This window comes from Pavona decussata, unplaced genomic scaffold, assembly GCF_977016875.1.
Source record: "Pavona decussata unplaced genomic scaffold, jaPavDecu1.1 SCAFFOLD_254, whole genome shotgun sequence".
NCBI classification, from domain to species: Eukaryota; Metazoa; Cnidaria; class Anthozoa; order Scleractinia; family Agariciidae; genus Pavona; species Pavona decussata.
The window spans coordinates 1,320,001-1,338,196 of record NW_028145657.1 but is presented as its reverse complement, the minus strand read 5'-3'; the positions used below and the strand labels follow the sequence as shown (position 1 = coordinate 1,338,196).

Sequence of the window (18,196 nt, the reverse complement as noted above, 5' to 3'; positions counted from 1 at the left end):
TTTTGTTTGTAATTTTCATGCTTTTAGATCATTTTTTGTGTTCATTTATTGGTTACTTTTTGGTCAATTTTGGTGGCTTTATGAACTTTTGGGGAGATTCAGAAATCCAAGATGGCGGTTCCAAGATGGCCGCTGTTGGGGAATCATGACGTCACCAGGTACCGTCGTAGATCTCAAAGGAATCGTCTCTGGGCGTACTATCTACATTTTCGGGGTTATGAAGGGCCGGGCCGGAATCTGCCCTCCAGTTCTCTTTACGGAGGCCAAATTACCTTTTCAAGTCAGTCCATAAACCCAAATATTGTTTTCTACTCCCCAGGGACGTAGCAGAACGGAATAAAGAAATACTCACCTATAAAAGTTACTGTGATATTTCGTGAATCCGAGCCAGCTCCGTTAAAAGCCTGACAAGTGTAGTTTCCCTCTTCATGTATTCTTGTCGCTACCATTCCTATCCCACGATCCACGAGCGTGGAACCCTTCAACAAGGACATTTTTATAGGAGGGGTCCCCTCAGCTGAACACCAAAAAATGTGTTCTGGTATCGTTCGTACAACTGAGATGGGAATCGATATTCGCGGGGAATCTGCAAAGAAAAGATATAATGTCAAATACTTAGCAATACGAGTGAAACACGAAACAGTTTAGAGAAGTTTCGTACCATTTTGTTGTCGTCGATTTAATTTTAGCAAGAGTAAGTTGCAGTTAGGCTTTGTCTTCAGTATTTTATTATTTTAACAATTGCGTTTTTTGACGCTTGTCACCGGCAATGAAAAAATAAGTGTTCCTTGGTGCGTCCTAAATAAAAAGAGATTGGTTGAGTGAAATAATGAGCAGGGGATATTGAATTTGAATTGGGGACATTGAATTTGTTTGCATAAGGCATGATTTCTATAAATTAAAAAATGAATTTCTGATTTATGACGTGTGTTTATTCTTTTTGGGTGAATTCCAAGTCGCAATCAATCCTTTATTTAGCCACGTAGCACTGAGAGCTAAAGCCAGCTCTGAACAAGAGTGACGCGGTTATAAATAATTGTACTTTGATCCTGAAAAACTAAATCACGTGTTGGAAGACTGACTCACCTTTTGTGGTATTTGAAATAAACATTCCCTTGAAATTACAAAGGGTAGGGACGGCCCCTTGCTTTTCTAACGTAACCAACATAAACGGCCCACTCGACTGCACTTGGAAGGGCTTCCGTGTGCCACTGAAAGCACCCAATAACGTATCATTGGACCTTCTTCCATCAAAGACTCGAATCCAGTTTTGCAATCGTAAGGATGGCAAAGCAGCGAGTTGAAAGGTAATAAATTTCAAACGGATGTTGTGGCCATGTGGTGCTTTGATAACCCATCTGCAGTATGGGTAGTTCCCTGATAAATCAGAACTGCTGATGATTCCGCTGGAACCTTTCAGGTCAAAGGCACATGGAGTGGAATATGCGTCTATAATTATGAAAATTGACATGTTCATTTGATTTGTGAAAACCCGTGCGGTTTGAAATGTTTTGGAGAATTTCGTGGATTTTTTAAAAACCTTAGAAAATTAGATCCAGTAAAAAATCAACTCGAAGTAAGGGCAAAAAATCGGAAGTCCCCATTATTAAACTTCCACGAAATTTCCTGTCACACCGGTGGAGTGTATGTTACATAATGGTGTGTGCTTATGTGTCTACATACCCAGCGGACAGGAAGAGCTTTGAGCAAAAAGAGACTTGGCAGGTCGTAACTTTCCTACGGCTTAGGAAATTCAGTGAACGTGAAAATCTTGAAAATTAATCCTTAATCCTAAGGAAATAAAAATAGACCTACCTTTCACAACCCACATCAGTATTGCAATTAAAAGCCTTCTATCCATGACTATATCAAGCCAGGTTAAAAGTTAAAAATTTCGACATCTGCAAGGTAATTTCGGAAATGTTAAAAATTACATGCTTGATGTACATACGCCTAGAATAGATAATAATTTTCTTTTTTAAGTTTCAGAGAAACAAGGCGGTTTGCTAAAGAGCTTGAGGAAGACTAACTCTTCACGTAAATATAAATCCTCTAGGAGTATGGATTGCATGGATTGATGATCCGCTATTGGATCTGAGAAAACAAAAAAAGAAAATCCCTTTCGGGATCTGAAGGGTGTGGATTCTTAGTTTTCGAAAAAAAAAAAAAAACCCGCTCTCTTCAAATCTACCTACTGTTAGTGGTCTGTTCTAACGTCCACTGAATATTAACAAAGAACGCGGCGTGACTATTTTAGACCCCTACGCGTAAAATGTTGCCAGTTCTCTTGTTTGATTTTTTGTTATTTTTTCATTAAATATTAAGGTTTTTGTTTCATTTGTTATTTCTGTCCAAGAGAGACAGAGACAAACAGACAGACAGTGAGTCCTACTGTGAACATGAGCGTAAGATTTTGGCTAGGTCGGGTTCGCTTTATGTCAAAAGGACTGATAAAGGAGCACGCGTAATAAATATATTATCGATGTTTACTGTTTTACCGTCAGTTTCACGTCTACGCGACATTTGAATCAAAATAAAAAAATCACTCGACAACAGACTTCCGTCCTTTAAACAGCACTGCTACCTTAGTATCGGCGAACACGACTAGAATCGATCAAAGATAGCTATGAAAATGTCGATATTGATATCACTGAAAAACGTCCCACTCCAATTTTTCCTCTTCAGGCACGATGGCCGTCATAGTTTAAACAATTGCTCTTCACAATGCGCTTTCTGGCTAAACGTTTGGTTGGTGACGCTGTGATTGCGTTAATTAACAGTTCACTAACTCAGAACAATTTCCATCATACTAACACAAGCTGGATTGTTTCATCGTGGTCCCCTGTTAAAATCCTTCGTCACACCTTGTGAATAGCCAGATGACACGTCTCCCTGCCAGGTGGGATTAGTTTAGTTTGGGTTATGTTCAGTTTCAGTTTTGCTTGTTTAAAATATTTGTTTGAAGTATAGTGCCCCACAAGAGTCTAGCCGTGCTTAAATAAATTTCGATTGCCTTGGCAGAAAGAGGTGCACATACAGCTGCAAAATGAACTTGAAATTGGATGCGCTGAATTCATGATCAAAATATCAACTTGTTTTACGAAAACAAAAAGATATATTTTTCAAATTTTGCTTGGTTTCATTGTCGGGACCACAAATATTAACTTACCTTATTTTTCTTGTAAGCCCGACTATCACCAGAATTCAACGTTAAACTTTTGTAAGATATTGCTGTCAAGTTTGCCAATAACAAAGATGTTGTCACTTTTCAAATAAAACTTCACCCTGAGTAAAAAAACGTCATCCTCGTCAGGGTTTTATTAAAGACAACGAATGATTGTGTATTCTTACCCAACCAAAATGTGTCATTTTCCCACAATTTAGTTGCCTCTAGATCATACTACTTACGTAAGTGAATGATATTGGTAGCTATTTAATTAAATTATGCAGCTGATGGAACTTAGCCACCAATAGTCACTTATGATTGCTTATGTGCAAGTTTCGTGATGGCAGAAGGCATGCAACCGAAGGAAAATTGACGGGAAAACTGTTCAGTGCGTCAAGACTGTCATGGCAACTACGCTTAACATTAATAGGTGCCTAAAGGCCCGCTGGATGGTACCAATTTGGTCCATGCGATATGCTATCAACAACCCTAAAACTTAAATTTGTTGTACACGACACAACGTTCAATGACAAGAGTTTTGTACGATTGTTTGCACGCCAAGCAGCGTGTTCTATAAGCCAAAGTATAGTACAGACTCTAAATCGGCCTCATGTCACTGTTAATCTAACTCTACGAAACTGGCAAATTATATCTCGGGGTACAAATGGATTACAAACTTTCTTATTTCGACTCCTAGCGGCTGAATGCAACAGGCCCTCCGATCTCAATAAAATATTTTTATTAAGGCTCGCTCTACACCAGCGCGTTTTCAAAATCTTCCGTTTTGAACACGCCGAAAACGTAGCAAAATATTCTCATCCACGCTTGCTTTTTCGTACCGTTTCCACCTGTCCACACCAAAATGCTCAAAAATAATAAAAACGATTGGGAACTGGAGTTGCACATGTGTAGATGTTCGGATCGATGCCGTGATCAAAAAGTCTCCTTTTTGATCAGCGTTTTTTATCGTTTGAGTGTGAACCAAACTCAGGTGAAATTGTGACAAAAATAGGTGTTTACCGCATGAGTGTAGACGGGGTCTAAAATAATTTTAAAGAAAATATGTACCATGTGTAATTTACATGGTGCATATTGAAGACGATTTGGGAAGAAACACTGCAATACAGCGCAAGGTTTTGGCGCCCTTTTTCGTTATTTTCCGTTTAAGTAATTTACCTCGTGGATAGTGGAACTTCTTCTAGGGTAGACTGCGAGCACTCTCTCTTTTGTTCGAGAATCCGCGGGAAAGAACGCAAAAAACTCGCGCGATATTCGGAGGATTTTGCCCGCTCGCGCGCGACTCGCCCCTCGAATATCGTGCTCTCTGAGATTTTTGCGTTCTTCTCCTCGGATTCTCGAGCAAAAGAGAGATTTCTCGCAGTCTAGGGAGGCTAAAAGTGATTCTGTTTCATATTGTTTTGTTTCTGCTATACAAAGCCTTTACGTGTTTGGAACCATATTGCCAGTGACTTGCGCAAGTGCGCATGAAAACCGTCATGGGCGTAATTGTTTACGAAGTCACGCAAAGCGATTAAGCTCGAGTCTTCTTTGTGAAGAAAGGGCCTCAGGAAATGAAAGCTACCAAATCGAGTTAAAGAAAACAAACTGTTGAGAAATGGGTCAAAAATAAGGTCAATTTCGTGGGAGATGATCTCGGAAACTTGCGTGACACTAGGGTAAGTTGAAAATTGAAAATGTATCCTGTATTTGACGAAGAGACGGTTTTATTTCAGTCTGCATTTTGTACCCAGTCTGCAGTCTGCATTTTATACCTAGTCTGTATTTCATACCCAGTCTGCAGTCTGCATTTTATACTGACCGGTTCTCATACTCGACCACCATTTTCAACTAACAATCTGACCCGGGGAATCCAACCAGAAAATATATATTCACTGATGCAAAATCAAACCTAATCCGCGAACTCAATGGAACTCATCGAACTCAATCGAACCTAATAATCGAAGCTAATCGAACTAATCGAACCCATTCGAACGTTCGATTTGGTTCGATTAGCCCAATTTTTTTGTGAGGGTTCGATTCTTCAAGACGTGATATTATACAAGGTCAAGTTTTCCATTTTTTTTATGGTAATATTGAACCTTGTCTGCATGTGCTTTGAATAAACGTGCAAACCAGCCTATACGAAACCCAAGAGGGCCTCTTGATGAATGTGACATGTATAAGTCGACAAATCAAATAAAACCTACGCAAAACATTTCATGCATTTCATTATAAGTATTTGTTAAGTCTACACCGGGATAATCCTCCAAATTTTCACTTATAGCATTTGTTTTTCTGCTATGCAACAATGCATGAAAGTAGTTTTACAAACTGTATCTTGTTTGTGAACAGTAAAACAAGTTTTCTCCAGCATACAGCACCCTCAAGCAGTTTAAGGCCTGGGTTAGGGGCTTTTAAGAGGGAAAATGGTTTACTCGAGATAACTTCAACAAATTGAATGACACTGAACTGAAATTTGGCAGATAAAAAAGTCTTATCATTCTTAACGTTTCTAAGCATAATAAATAGTGCTATAGATCACGTGACATGTCACATGATCGTTTTCGTGGAAAAAGCAAAGATTTGACTGATAGGCGACGGTTTTAAGAGAAAACATAAAAAAAAAAAACGCGTTTCTAATAAAGATTGAATATCTCCAGCCCTTCACGGTTTGGAATGATCGTCCATTGTTTTCGAGAAAAAAATTTGTCAGGTCAAAGGTCATTTCTTAGTCCACAATTCAACCTTTGATTGTTAATTTCTCCAATTTAAAAACTTGAGGACAGTCATTCCAAACGTAGAATGTTCAATATTTTAAACCTACTTCGGAAACACTTATTCAGTTATCTATACAACAAAAATTCGCCGCCGTATCGCCGATTTACGAAATTTTAACATTTTTGTCACGTGATCAAAATTATACGTTAAAGCAAAAGAAAACGTCGAGTTTTATATTCAGGGAAAATTTCATCCTGTTCTAGGCAGACAAACCGAAGATAAAGGGGATCATTCATAATTTATGAACACTCTTCAAACCCAGGCCTTAAACTGCTTGAGACCGACCCAATTTCTGACTTTGGGGAACTACCAACTTTCAAACGTGGCCTTTTTACTACATGAAGCTTTACTTGGGGACAACCAACAAGAATATTTAACGATAATACTTCAAATATCCCAAGATCGTCTTCCGACCTTTAAAAGGGATATTTGTTTGAACTAACACGGTCTGATCCTTCCGGGATTCTTTAGCTGAATGTTTAGGTCGCAGAACATCTTAGAGCACAAATCCCTATCCCTCGAATTTACCAGCTGCTTTGGTTTTACCAAACTCCTTTACCCTCCCTTATTTTAAAAACGGAAGGATTGATTCTGCCACGTTACTAATGTTTTTGGTGAAAAACAACTAATAAAACGCTAGTTTTTTTTTTTCACGATTCCGTCTGATTTCTGTAGCTTCCCCCGCTGCCGTGTTTAGAAGAGTGTTAATATTGTTCCCTTTCCCACGCAGTCGTTTTTAGGGGAGACGAGGGGGCTATGATTTCTGAGGCGATGTAAGGCTTTCGGAACAGATGTTTACCAAAATGAACCATTGGGTTCCTTTGTTTAGTTCGTTGGTTCTAGCACTGACGATCAAAATTTTTGCTTCCTGGACAATATCGGACCTTGAATATATCAATATCAAGCGGCTTGTATTTGAGGCGAGGCTGTATGTTTTACACCTTCAAAAGGTTTGATACAGATACGGAATCAGCAAAACTGTATCAACGTTCACTTAATTAATGTCGTCTTTACTATGTTAAGATTTCAGATGTCAGAGAGAATCTGCTGTTTATTGAACACATGGTTATCCACGTTTTCTCAATTTCACACTCACAATCAAAAGCGAGAAATATTATTAGCACCTACGGACAATGATAATTTGTTGCAATCGTTTCTGATTCATCCAGAGGATGATTTGGTTCCAGTTTAAAATTTTTGCCCAAAGTTGAGAGCCCGTGTCGACTCAGCCGGAGTGCAAACAACTAAAAATAAATAATGTAGCTGATATAGAACACAAAAGACGCACTTTGTTTCCTCGTGTTCACCCAAAGTCTGATCGTGAAAAGGCCTTGCAGCGTTAAACATATATAAACATAAATTCTATAGCATATAAGCTATAGAACTTTTCTTAGCGATGCCATGAAAGGACTACTAACAACCTCTCTCATAACTGAGGCCTCTCCGCTTTTGCAAACCAGATTTGTTGCTGTCAGAGAAATATCAAAAAATCTCCTCGACACCGAGATGGAGAAATGGTCAAACATCAAACAAGATTTCCGTTGATCGACACATGTACAGATGTCAGTCAGTTTGTAGAATACCTTGGTCTTTTATTGCTACCTTTTGTTATGCGTAGAAACATTATTTATTAAGGCTACAGTGATAGCCTCATACTTGTGATTCAGAACCTGTTACGTGTTATGTTTTGAACAGTTATTTGTGTAACACATATTTGGAAAAGTTAACTTACAGTTTTGTTCAAGATCATGATTCGGAATGACTCCCTCTCTTTTAAATCTGCCAAGTCTTGTGGTCTGTAATAAAATACGCTGAAAGCGCTGTCCACACTCATGGAGCGGACTGAGGCTAATTCATTTTTTTCCTGTTGCACTAGCTGAAGACGCAATATTTTAATTAAATTTTTCAATTAAGTTTATTAATGTTAAAAGGATCCACAGGTCGCATAATTCTCTTTCCACTTTACGTCAAGACTCGAAAGCAGAAAAAAATTGGCATTTCTGGGCAGCCTACTTAATATTAGTTCCAGTTGATATTCCTCTTGCCTGGTTTTTACATAAAACAGTGTAATATGTGTTTATCATTATTGGATGCTTTGTAAAATGTGTTGGCTTTTGTAAGAATTGTTTCCAATTTCTGCACGCTCTCTTACACCTGTGACACAGAATGATTGTGTTAAGGTGGATGAAACCGGTTTCGAGAAGTTTCCAGCACTTAAACTTTGACGGATCAATACTACTGCAAAAATGATATCAAACAGATGCGTAATTATTGCAGAACAAGTTATAGTTGTTTATTCGACTTTATAGGTTACCAAAATAAGCAAAAAGGCCAGTAAGCATATTCGAACTGAAGCCATTAACAGCAAGTAAATTCGAGTAATGCATTACAGGTGGAAGACTACTTGTTTTGTTTTTATTTATTTTGTTTTTTGGTATTTGAATCGGGAAGACCAGGATACATATTTTGCAACTAGAATGGGACAAGGGGCTTTTGTAGTTCGTGAGATAAAGGCAAAAATAACTGCATTTGAACTTCATTACCCTTACGTAAGTGTTGTCGAGTTTCTGTCACCACAAATTAAAATCCACTGCTGTGTCACGTGAGCAGTCGGGTTTTTTTTTTTTCAAAAATCAGTTTCAATTTGCTCTTTTCCCAGTTTCGTTTCACTTTAATACCTTCGCGAAAACGTAAGAAAATTTCTTCTCCATTCATTTCGTCGGCAAAGAAGCCAAACGGTAAAAAAATCTTGTCAAAGTTCGCTGGCAAAGAAGCCAACAGGGTAAATAATCCGGAATAAAGCTATCCTCTCCAAATTGCAGAATTATTGACTCCAAAAGAAAAGGGTGCATGGTGATATAAAGCCAAATTTCGCTTTAAGAAAATCTCGATTTTTGTGACAAACATTTAGCCGTTAATTAGAATAGAAGAAATTGATTATTATTCTAAATATAGTACTGTTCCAATTTTCGGCGTTTGCTAACGACTCTGTGTATAATATTGATCCCATGCAATCTCCGCCGTTAGTTAATGGTTAAAAATGGGTTCGAAGATACTACCGTTCTGAAATTTCGCCCTTACTAAACGGGCAAAATACGGGATCAGTATATAACAGTGTGCCCATTTGTCGGCGTTAATTAGTTGCTAAAATTCGGCTCTGTACACAACCGTCTGTCCAATTTTCGCGACTAACATTTAGCTTAGATATTGAGTGGTCCAGTATACTCCATTAATTAACGGCCAAGCACTGGTTTCGTAAATATATATGGTAGTGTGTCCATTTTTCGCCTTTAAATAACAGCTAAAAATTGTTTCAACATAATTGAGCGAATCCAATATTCGCCATTAAACGGCTAAATACTGGATCAATATTGAACACTGCGTCCAATGTTCGCCGTTAAGTAACAACGAAAAATACGGGTATGTATATTAGCCTGTCTCCAATTTTCCGCCGTTAATTATCGGTTTATTATGGGATCAGTCCAAAACTGTGCCCAATTTTCGCCGTTATTTGGTTGACTGGCACCGGTCTTCAGCACATTCCAACTTTGACGGATTAATACTACCACTCTCCATCAATTGATACAACAATAATTATATCAGGAAAAATGTCCTATTATTGCTGAACAAGTTATGATTGTTTTCTCGACTTTATAGGTTCAGTTACCATAGCAGCCATAGAAAAAAACTGTTAAAAACAGCCATAATTTTAGCTTCAGGTGAACATAACTTACAACTGAGCTTGGTCATCCCCCTTTTTTATTATTGAATTGTAATCAGCATGTCAATACGCAATTTGTTTTCAAATTCAAAAAAGAAATTGTTTAAGAAGTGTTTTAGAGCCACCTTAAATTATCGAATCCCTCTCTTCAATTGTTTTTTAAATTTGAAAAAAGTTTCCTATTTATATGTGATTACAATTCGGTAGTAAAAAAAAAGAAACAAACAAACTAGGACTCACTAAGGTCGGTTTTATTTATATTTACCTGAAGCTAAAATGAGGGTTGTTTTAAACAGGTTATATTATTGCTATGGTAACCTATTTTGTCGCGAAGAGGACCATACCTTGCTTAGCAATGTTTAGTCATTTGTTTGATACAATTGTTGTAGTGATCAAATTATAACTGAAAAAAGTTCTGGAAACTATTCTGAGCCACCTTAAGTAGTGGAGGCTACAGTGATCGGATCAGAACGTAGCTGTGTGTCGAATTTTCGCCGTTATACGTTAATTAAGGACTGTGAGGAAAAGGATGGAAGAAGTTGGCTACCACTATAATCACTCACTCCCACGCTTGAGTATCCTTACTTATTTCTCAGAAAACACGCACATGTACGAAAAAAAAGTTACAAAGATCTACTGACTACCCTGTATATTTATCTCTCGATTTCAGAGACGATAATGCTCATTTCCCTTACGTTTCAGCCCTCGGGTATTTTTTTTAAGGAACATTTAATCTTATGCCGTGGTAGCAAGGGAATGACGCAAAATGCTTTTAAACTTTTTCCCCAGAAGTTTATCTTGCTTTGTTGCCAAACGCTTTCCCCGCCCGGCTCATTTTGATTGAATCGAATGCCATGCATATATCGGTCGCTGCTGAATAAAAATGCTGATTTTCGCTTTGTCAGATCGCTACTCACAAAAGATGCTGTCAGTCTCTTTTACTTCTACACCGACTCCATAATGCCAGTGGCCCTATTTACATCAGACAGAAATGTATTTACTTACAGACAGACTAATTATAATTTGCAGGACAATTGAACAATACTGCAGATACAAACTTCTGCGTTTTGAAACGAAAACGGTTATGTATGGACGGCGCCTTAAATGTATCAACCATTAAAACGCTCCAACATCCAAACATTAAACATTTAAAGGTGACGTCAGCGATATCTTTGTAGAATATATTTTATCTTTTAAAAAATATAGTCAATTACACTTGAACAGTGTACCGGTGCATGAATTGAAACGGGTCATTTTTTCTTGTCGCTGTCTTCATCTTCTTTTATGGTTGTTATAGTTGCAATGGCTCCAAACAGATATGCTGGTACAACATCTTGGTTGTTTACTGTTATGTCCCAAGTGGGATAAAGCTGAAATGCCGGTCGCTTGATCTCTCCCAGGGACGAACCACTCTTGGAATCTTTCAGTTTAATTGTCTTGCCAAATTCGAATCTAAACCGATCGGTGCGAGCAATTTCATCGCCTTTCGAATTCTTAACTATGAAAACCTCTTTGGTAATTCCCGAGCCACTCCAACTGTACTCAATCTTGTAGCTTGTGGCATTTTCCTTCCATTGTTCCTCGATGTCGTACTTGGCCGTCCAACTCCAAGCTTTCTTCGTAATCACGACCGCTATCTCGTCGTCGTTGTTCAACATGTAAACAGTCCATTTTGAAAAACACGACATACACTTCCTCGCATGTCCTATCTCGTCTTCGCTTCCAGGCGTTAGATAAAGCATATCCTTGTAAATGTCTATGCCTTTGGGCCGCCGAGCAAGATAATGAGCCGGTAACTCGAACTTTTTAGTGGTGTATTTCAGATTCTTTTCAGCCACGTATTTCTTGATGCCGAAGCCCACCGCGAGGCCGATAATTAAGATTATTACGACAAGAACTGCCCCAATGCAAAGTACCTTTCGGTTGATGTAATACTTGCAGTCAGGCATCTTTAACAAAAGAATTAACGTGTGCTTTGGACGAATTTAAGTCTATTCTGTCACTTTAAAGAGCGTTGTTCGAGTCAAGGTTGCACAGATGCAGAATTGTAGACGTCATGAATTTGATGCTATGCGGAAAACAAAGCACCGCCTCCCCATTTTGAATAAATTTAACGCTAGGGTTCTGGGCTTGCACTGAACTAGTCATCCAGACGAAAAGTACAAAAATTGACGATCCAACCTCGGTAAAATTAAAAGAAGAAACGTATGTCTTACTCTTTATTTCACTGATAGTTTATAGTGCACAGATTTAAAGCGTGCATATTCCACAGACCCTATATTAGACACGTGAATAATACGTCAAGCCTCTAAGCCGTCACCCTCTACTAAGCAGTCACTTATCAAATTGGACAACAGTGCGATGTTTTGACACGGCGATTAAAAACGGCTGATAAAACGAATGATTTCGTTCGTTTTTTCAGTTTCAGAACGAATGCTACAAGTTGGGCAGATATACCTGCATGGATCCGATGCGGTTGGCATCCACAGCTTACATTCAGACCCTTTTTATGTGACCGCTTACATTGTAGTCAACCTCAAGAAAAAGTGTCTCCGATCCTTCAGGTAGATACTCACAACGAACCTGAAGACCATAGTAACTTGTTTCCTCTTGATTAGGACTTTTCTGCGGTTCATAGGCTTCTTAATAATTAGCTCATGACTACTGATTCAGCCAAGTTGTTCTAACCGGCAAACGTCAACCGTTTACACCGTAAATGGTTTTTCTTTCGTATTTGGCGTTGCCGTTGTTGCTGACAATAAAATACATCTGATCCATTCAGTTGTTGCATTCTAGATCGATATTTTGCCCTATTACATGCTAAATTTTAGAATACCTCTTTTAACAGGTCAGGTTTGACTGTATAAAACATTTTTTCCACAAGGTAGCAAGTTTCGCTCCCTTTTCAGTTCGACCCCTACATTTCGAGATCGACCCTCAAGCGAAACAAATTAAAGCAACGAGTGCGTTAACAAAACAGTTCCGAAAGCAGTTTCCATTTCCATTTTTTTTATTTGATATACAGTCGGACCTCTATTAAGCGGCCACCTTTTAAGCGGCCACCCTCCATTAAGCGGCCACTTTCCAAAGTCCCGAATTATTATTTTGTCAGTGAAGTGCTGTATTCAATACCTCTATTCAACGGCCAACCTCTATTAAGCGGCCAGTTTTTGAAAAAGTCCCCAGGGTGGCCGCTTTATAGAGGTCCAACTGTACATTAACCATTTTAGTTCACTACATATCGTAGGCTTTCCGGTTTGCTAAGAACTGCCTGTAACATTCGTATCAAATCGGCGAGAATTGCATGAGAACTGAGATCACCAAGTTAAGGCATAACTCTGTACAAGCTGGTGCGGTCAATTTAGAAAGTTTGTTGTTGAAAGCTGGTTTTGTGTGCAATATCCTTAATTACCCTTGTTGAATAGTACCTTTGAGTGTGACGCAAGAGGCACGGATAACTCAAGCCACGCGCGTACGCGTGCTTCGCGAGGGTATACCGCTGTGTCAAGAGCCGGTGCGACTACAGTTACAACAGAGGGGTGTCACTTGATTACCGAGCCGTTGCCCAAGCCGGAGAAAACCTTCAGGGATGTTTATTTCACTAGACACCATGGGGGAAAGGCTGCCGATTAGTTGTGTTTCTGCATGTTAGAATTAGAAGAACCTCAGTAACTCAAACTCCACATAAGAAATCTCGAATAAAAAACAGTCTGCAAAGTTTGTTTTTTAAAGCATGAAAACTATTTACAACGCCAAAAAAAAATTATATGATTGAAATACTTAACAAAAAAGCACAGAACGTTTTCTAAAACACACATTGACTCGTTGCAACATATAGCTATATATATGGGATTATAATTAGGACCCAATCGTTTTCTTTTCTTGCTATTTCACTACAGGAAAAGTACAGCCCATTGTTCCCGACATCTGTCAGGATGGCCGAGCGGTCTAAGGCGCCAGACTCAAGGTTGCAATACCTTCCCATTACGCAATGGGATCGGGTGTTCTGGTCTCCGAATGGAGGCGTGGGTTCGAATCCCACTCCTGACAGTGTAATCTTTTTTATTTTTTGCTTTCTTTTTCCAATGTTGTGTTCACCTTTAAGTACTGATGCAAGAGCCGGACGCGGAATACCCCTACCCACGCGTGCTTCGCAAGGGTTCATCCACGTCAAATCCGGCGCGACTGCACTTATAATACAGGAGTGTCACTTAATTTTCAGGGATGTTTATTTCACTGGACACGGGACACCAGGGAGAAAGGCTGCCGTTAGTTGTTTTTCTGCACATTAGAATTATAACTGACTCAAACTCCACATAAGTAATGTCGTATAAAAACATCGTCTGCAATCTTTTTATTAAAGCATGAAAACTATATATTAACAACGCGAAAATATAACATGACTGAAATCCCGGGAAACAGACGGGGATGCTCGTCGTCTCGCTTAGGGGTGTAAATTTTGGATTTTGGTCTCGCTTAGGGTGTTCCGGGCAAAGCGCCAATATTTTAAGCCGCCAAGGTCTTGCTTAGGGTTCCGTGAAGAAACACAGAATTACGCGAAGAGAAACAGAAGTCAAATTTTCTTTTTAACTTGTTTTGTTTACCGCATTAGGGGTCAAAATTTGCTCAAGCCACGCCCAGATTGGTCTCCTTTTGGGGTCACAAAAAGCTTGAGCCACGCCCTTTAGGGGTTAAATTCAAAATTTCCGACGAGCATCCCCGTCTGTTTCATATGGGAGTCCCCCCCCCCCCCCCCCGGGACTGAAATACTTGTCAAAGAAACACAGAACGTTTTCTAAACACACATTGACTCGTTGCAACATATAGCTAAATCGAGTTGGGATTGGGACCCACAGTCAACTCTTGCCTTGCGGACATTCTCGTCCCCTTGCGGACCCCTCGCTATTACGGGCACCCTGATAATACGGACAGCAGCTAAATCCCGGGCAAAAATAAATTAGAGACGTTTGACTGACTAAATTCCCACCATTACGGACTGTCGTTATTAAGGACACTAACTTGCGGTCCCGAAGGTGCCCGCAATAAAGGGAGTTGACTGTAATTCTTTTCTTTCTATTTTGTCCTACAGGAACAGTACAGCCGTGATAATGTAGAGAGTCTTCTCACCATCTGTCAGGATGGCCGAGCGGTCTATAAAGGCGCCAGACTCAAGGTTGTAATACCTTCCCATTACGCAATGGGATCGGGTGTTCTGGTCTCCGAATGGAGGCGTGGGTTCAAATCCCACTCCTGACAGTGTAATCTTTTTTACTTTTTTTATTTCTTTTTCCAATGTTGTGTTTAAACCGGGAGTCACTGCACAAGCTAGGTAAATTCTGGTCAGCCGGGTGAGTGTAGTCCGGAGTAGGACTGTTTGAGGACTGACATTTCGACAACCTGAGCGGAAGTCGTCATCAGAGTCACGTGATTTGTGAAAAGATGGTGTTTGGTCTCTGCTTAGGTCAACGAAATCAAGGATGTTATTGGTCACCTTTCAGTTAAAGATGTTTTTTTTTTTTTAACACCAAGTGGCTACTTCCGAACGGAAAACGTGTTGCTGATATACGTGATCTGGCAACTGATCATTTGCAAATGATAGAACAAGGTGACCAGCATTGCTCCGAGCCTCCGTCCCTCCCCTTCCCCCATACTCTCCCTAAATCCACCCTCTCCCGGCAAAACACTCAAACAGGTTGCAGTTAATGACTGAATAATGATCACCTAAGTCTTTCAAAATAAAACCAATTTTAATTGCAATTGTGCAACACTAATTCCTATATTATAGGCTAATTACTGCATGGGAGCAAGGGAGGCAAATGGAATGCTCTCTTTTTTACACATCCACTCTACGTGTCCTTCTTCAGATCGATAAACGTCCAGCATCTAAGACTAAGCTCTGTGTTACTGTTTGCCCTCATAACAATAGGCCATTTCCGAGTTGCTGTGAACCTCATTATGAAAGCCAGGCTAAGTGCAGACCCTGCTCTTAGCCAGGTTCAAACCAACTTGGAAATGGCAGGCCATTTAGGTGAATGTTTGGTAAATCATGGTTCGTATCATTTTAACCATACAACCTTCAAAAGTATTATTTGGTCAAAACATAAGTCACGACAATTCAGGAAATGATCATCAAAGATAACATTTCTTGATTCTCCCAACTAGTGTCAAAAGAATATTAAATGATAAAAGTGAGGAGAAGATGCGTGTGGATACTAGTGGGGCTTTTAAAAAGAGTTACAGATATCACGAGAAAAAAAGACTAGGTGAGAGAAGTAAATATCACGGTACACCGTCGTTAGTATAAATCTGGAGAAACATTACGATAGAATTTGTTTGAATCAACAGTAGAAACTAACTATCAAGAACGAAACAAAAACAACTGCTTACACAGCTCAACACAACAAAATTTGGCGCCTATGTGTTTCATGTCACCGGAACGTTACTAGGCCACTGTTCGAAATACTATTGAGGTAATATTAACTCAATCCACTCCATTCCCAACCTCGTACCCGTAGTCCTCAGGCTCCTTGGCCAGCAGTTGGTCGTCAGGGGAGACTCTTGGGATTCCCCCAAAGTTGACGCTCTGTCCCTAATGACGTACCCAGAGTCCTCAGGCTTTTTGGCCAGCGGTTGGTCGCCAGGAGAGACTCTGGAGAATTCGCCAAAATGTAATTTTTTTGATTGTCTGCCCCTTAACGGCTTCCATTTTATTTACCACAGAAACCCTGCGGTAATAAAATTCCAGTTCCCCAGAGTCTCTCCTGGCGACCAACCGCTGGTCAAAAAGTCTGAGGAATCAGGGTACAAGATTCTGGCTTTGAATCCGTGAGAACGTCGAATGTCATAAAACTGATTTTCGAAAATCTGCCGGCCGATCTTGGCCATATAGTACGTTCGTCCTTTTCCCGGGAAGCTCCATGCTACCTGAAGCCTGTCATAAAACTTGTTTCTACGTCAAGTCAGCGGACAACCCAGTCGCAGAGAAGATGGAGATCAATACAGTTTTGACAAGTTGTTTTCTTGTTTATCTTGACCCTATGACAAGTTAAAGTCAAATGGCTGAAATTTCTTTCTAAAAGCAGCGGCCATCTTCTTTTCGTCGTCTCCAGAAACTTTACAGGCTTTCCAGTCCACTCTGTCGGCCATGTTCAGGAGACAGGGACTGGCCACAACTTCTCTGCGGAAGAGACGAAAAGAGAGAAGAAGTAAGATAAGGTGCGTAAATGGTGTGACACTTTGAACTGTAGTTTCGAGAGAGAAGATCCTAGTGACCATTGCCAGAAATTAATGGAAAGTCATTTCTTAAAATGGGCTGCCGTCATCTCAAGAAATAGACGAAACATTTCTAGCGATCGCAACTTAGACTTCAAGGAAAAACAGCAACAACAACTGCAAACAAACAAACAGAACAAAACGATCAACGATTAGAACAGGAAATCTACGGTGCATGTAAAATACTGGACAAGATTGTACCTCTTAAACTAAAATTAATCACTTCTGCTCCTTTTGCAAAACAACTCTCAATTGTAAAATAAAGTCATGCTTGTCAGACAGAGGTAGCAACAAGAAATTTATAGTGGGCTACCAGCCATACTGCTATTAGGGATTTTCAGATTTGAGTCAAGTACGAGTACGAGTTTTCCAATCTAGTTTGCGTGGTTTAGATAACCGCTTGTCACACCAATCTTGTTTCTAGGGACTCCTTTGCTGCTGGTAAACAACGGGAAGGAGTGAGTTCTGGGAATGCGACTGATTTGTAATTTGAAAGTCGTACTCGTACTCAATCTCGTCCTCGTGCTCTGATCTGAAGGTCCCTTTTTCCAGAAATAGACAGCCACTACTGGGAACAGAGGGAGAGATATATTCCGAGAGGAATCCTAGTCTGGCTTGGTGGCATACCTCCCGGAAAAAGGATATTATGAGTAAACGATTCAATCATCTGATGCTTATTTGACGTTCTAAACCCTAAGCTGCTATCATGCATGTGCCATGAAGCACATGTGAAATATTGTTTGAGCGCTACCTGCCAAATTGTAGAGGCATCTTGTGTGACACTCGGTGAAGCAGCCGCTCGCCGTTATCAAACTCCGCGACAAAATAAGGCGCTCCTATTGGTACAACCTGGGAAAACAAACAACATATTTACTTGTTAAGATATGTTGATATTGTTGATGTTTGATGTTCAGTCTTAATCCTCAGCCCCAAACTAAAAAAGAAATATGATCAGTGATTGCCGGCAAATAATTGCCTCTTGCAGCAAAATAAGAAAACAAATAATAAAAGTTATCGCACACACGACGGAGAATTTTAGATGGCAACTGGGCCACGTTGGAACAAAAAGTCGGAAAAACAAACATGTTTGGTAAGCGCTCAAATGAACCCGTACTATATACCTACCGTTTCGGAGTGAAATCTATGTAATGAACTGTCGTTGCTCTCCCCTGTATAAGTTTTTTTTTTTTACATTTTTAAGACACAAACAGAAGGGTCAGAGTATCCATTTTAAGATTTTTAACCTGTTTGAGTTCTGT

General features: G+C 39.7%; 2 protein-coding genes and 2 non-coding genes across 4 annotated transcripts in view; 2 read left to right on the top strand and 2 right to left on the bottom strand.

Annotated features, from left to right (window-relative positions):
- The window catches only part of LOC146456483 (uncharacterized), a 101,805-nt gene extending 94,057 nt beyond the window's left edge, over nucleotides 1-7,748 (bottom strand). Inside the window, exons 1-5 of the mRNA XM_085093050.1 lie at nucleotides 7,677-7,748; nucleotides 3,170-3,231; nucleotides 1,816-1,901; nucleotides 1,087-1,449; nucleotides 353-586 (exon numbers count right to left, since the gene is read on the bottom strand). Of these exons, the coding sequence (XP_084949176.1) occupies nucleotides 353-586; nucleotides 1,087-1,449; nucleotides 1,816-1,861 (643 nt within the window). The 5' untranslated portion in view covers nucleotides 1,862-1,901; nucleotides 3,170-3,231; nucleotides 7,677-7,748. The remainder of the gene's footprint in view (nucleotides 1-352; nucleotides 587-1,086; nucleotides 1,450-1,815; nucleotides 1,902-3,169; nucleotides 3,232-7,676) is intronic.
- Nucleotides 7,749-10,286: 2,538 nt separating this feature from the next.
- On the bottom strand, nucleotides 10,287-11,746 carry LOC146456482 (uncharacterized). Its single transcript, XM_085092822.1, has one exon. The coding sequence runs from the start codon at nucleotides 11,612-11,614 to the stop codon at nucleotides 10,916-10,918; it is 699 nt and encodes a 232-aa protein (XP_084948948.1). The 5' UTR covers nucleotides 11,615-11,746; the 3' UTR covers nucleotides 10,287-10,915.
- A 1,848-nt stretch (nucleotides 11,747-13,594) lies between these two features.
- On the top strand, nucleotides 13,595-13,715 carry Trnal-caa (transfer RNA leucine (anticodon CAA)). The gene is made up of 2 exons: nucleotides 13,595-13,632; nucleotides 13,670-13,715. It is a non-coding gene; the product is annotated as a tRNA-Leu (tRNA).
- A 1,082-nt stretch (nucleotides 13,716-14,797) lies between these two features.
- Trnal-caa (transfer RNA leucine (anticodon CAA)) lies at nucleotides 14,798-14,921 on the top strand. Its single transcript has 2 exons — nucleotides 14,798-14,838; nucleotides 14,876-14,921. It is a non-coding gene; the product is annotated as a tRNA-Leu (tRNA).
- Nucleotides 14,922-18,196: the final 3,275 nt, after the last annotated feature.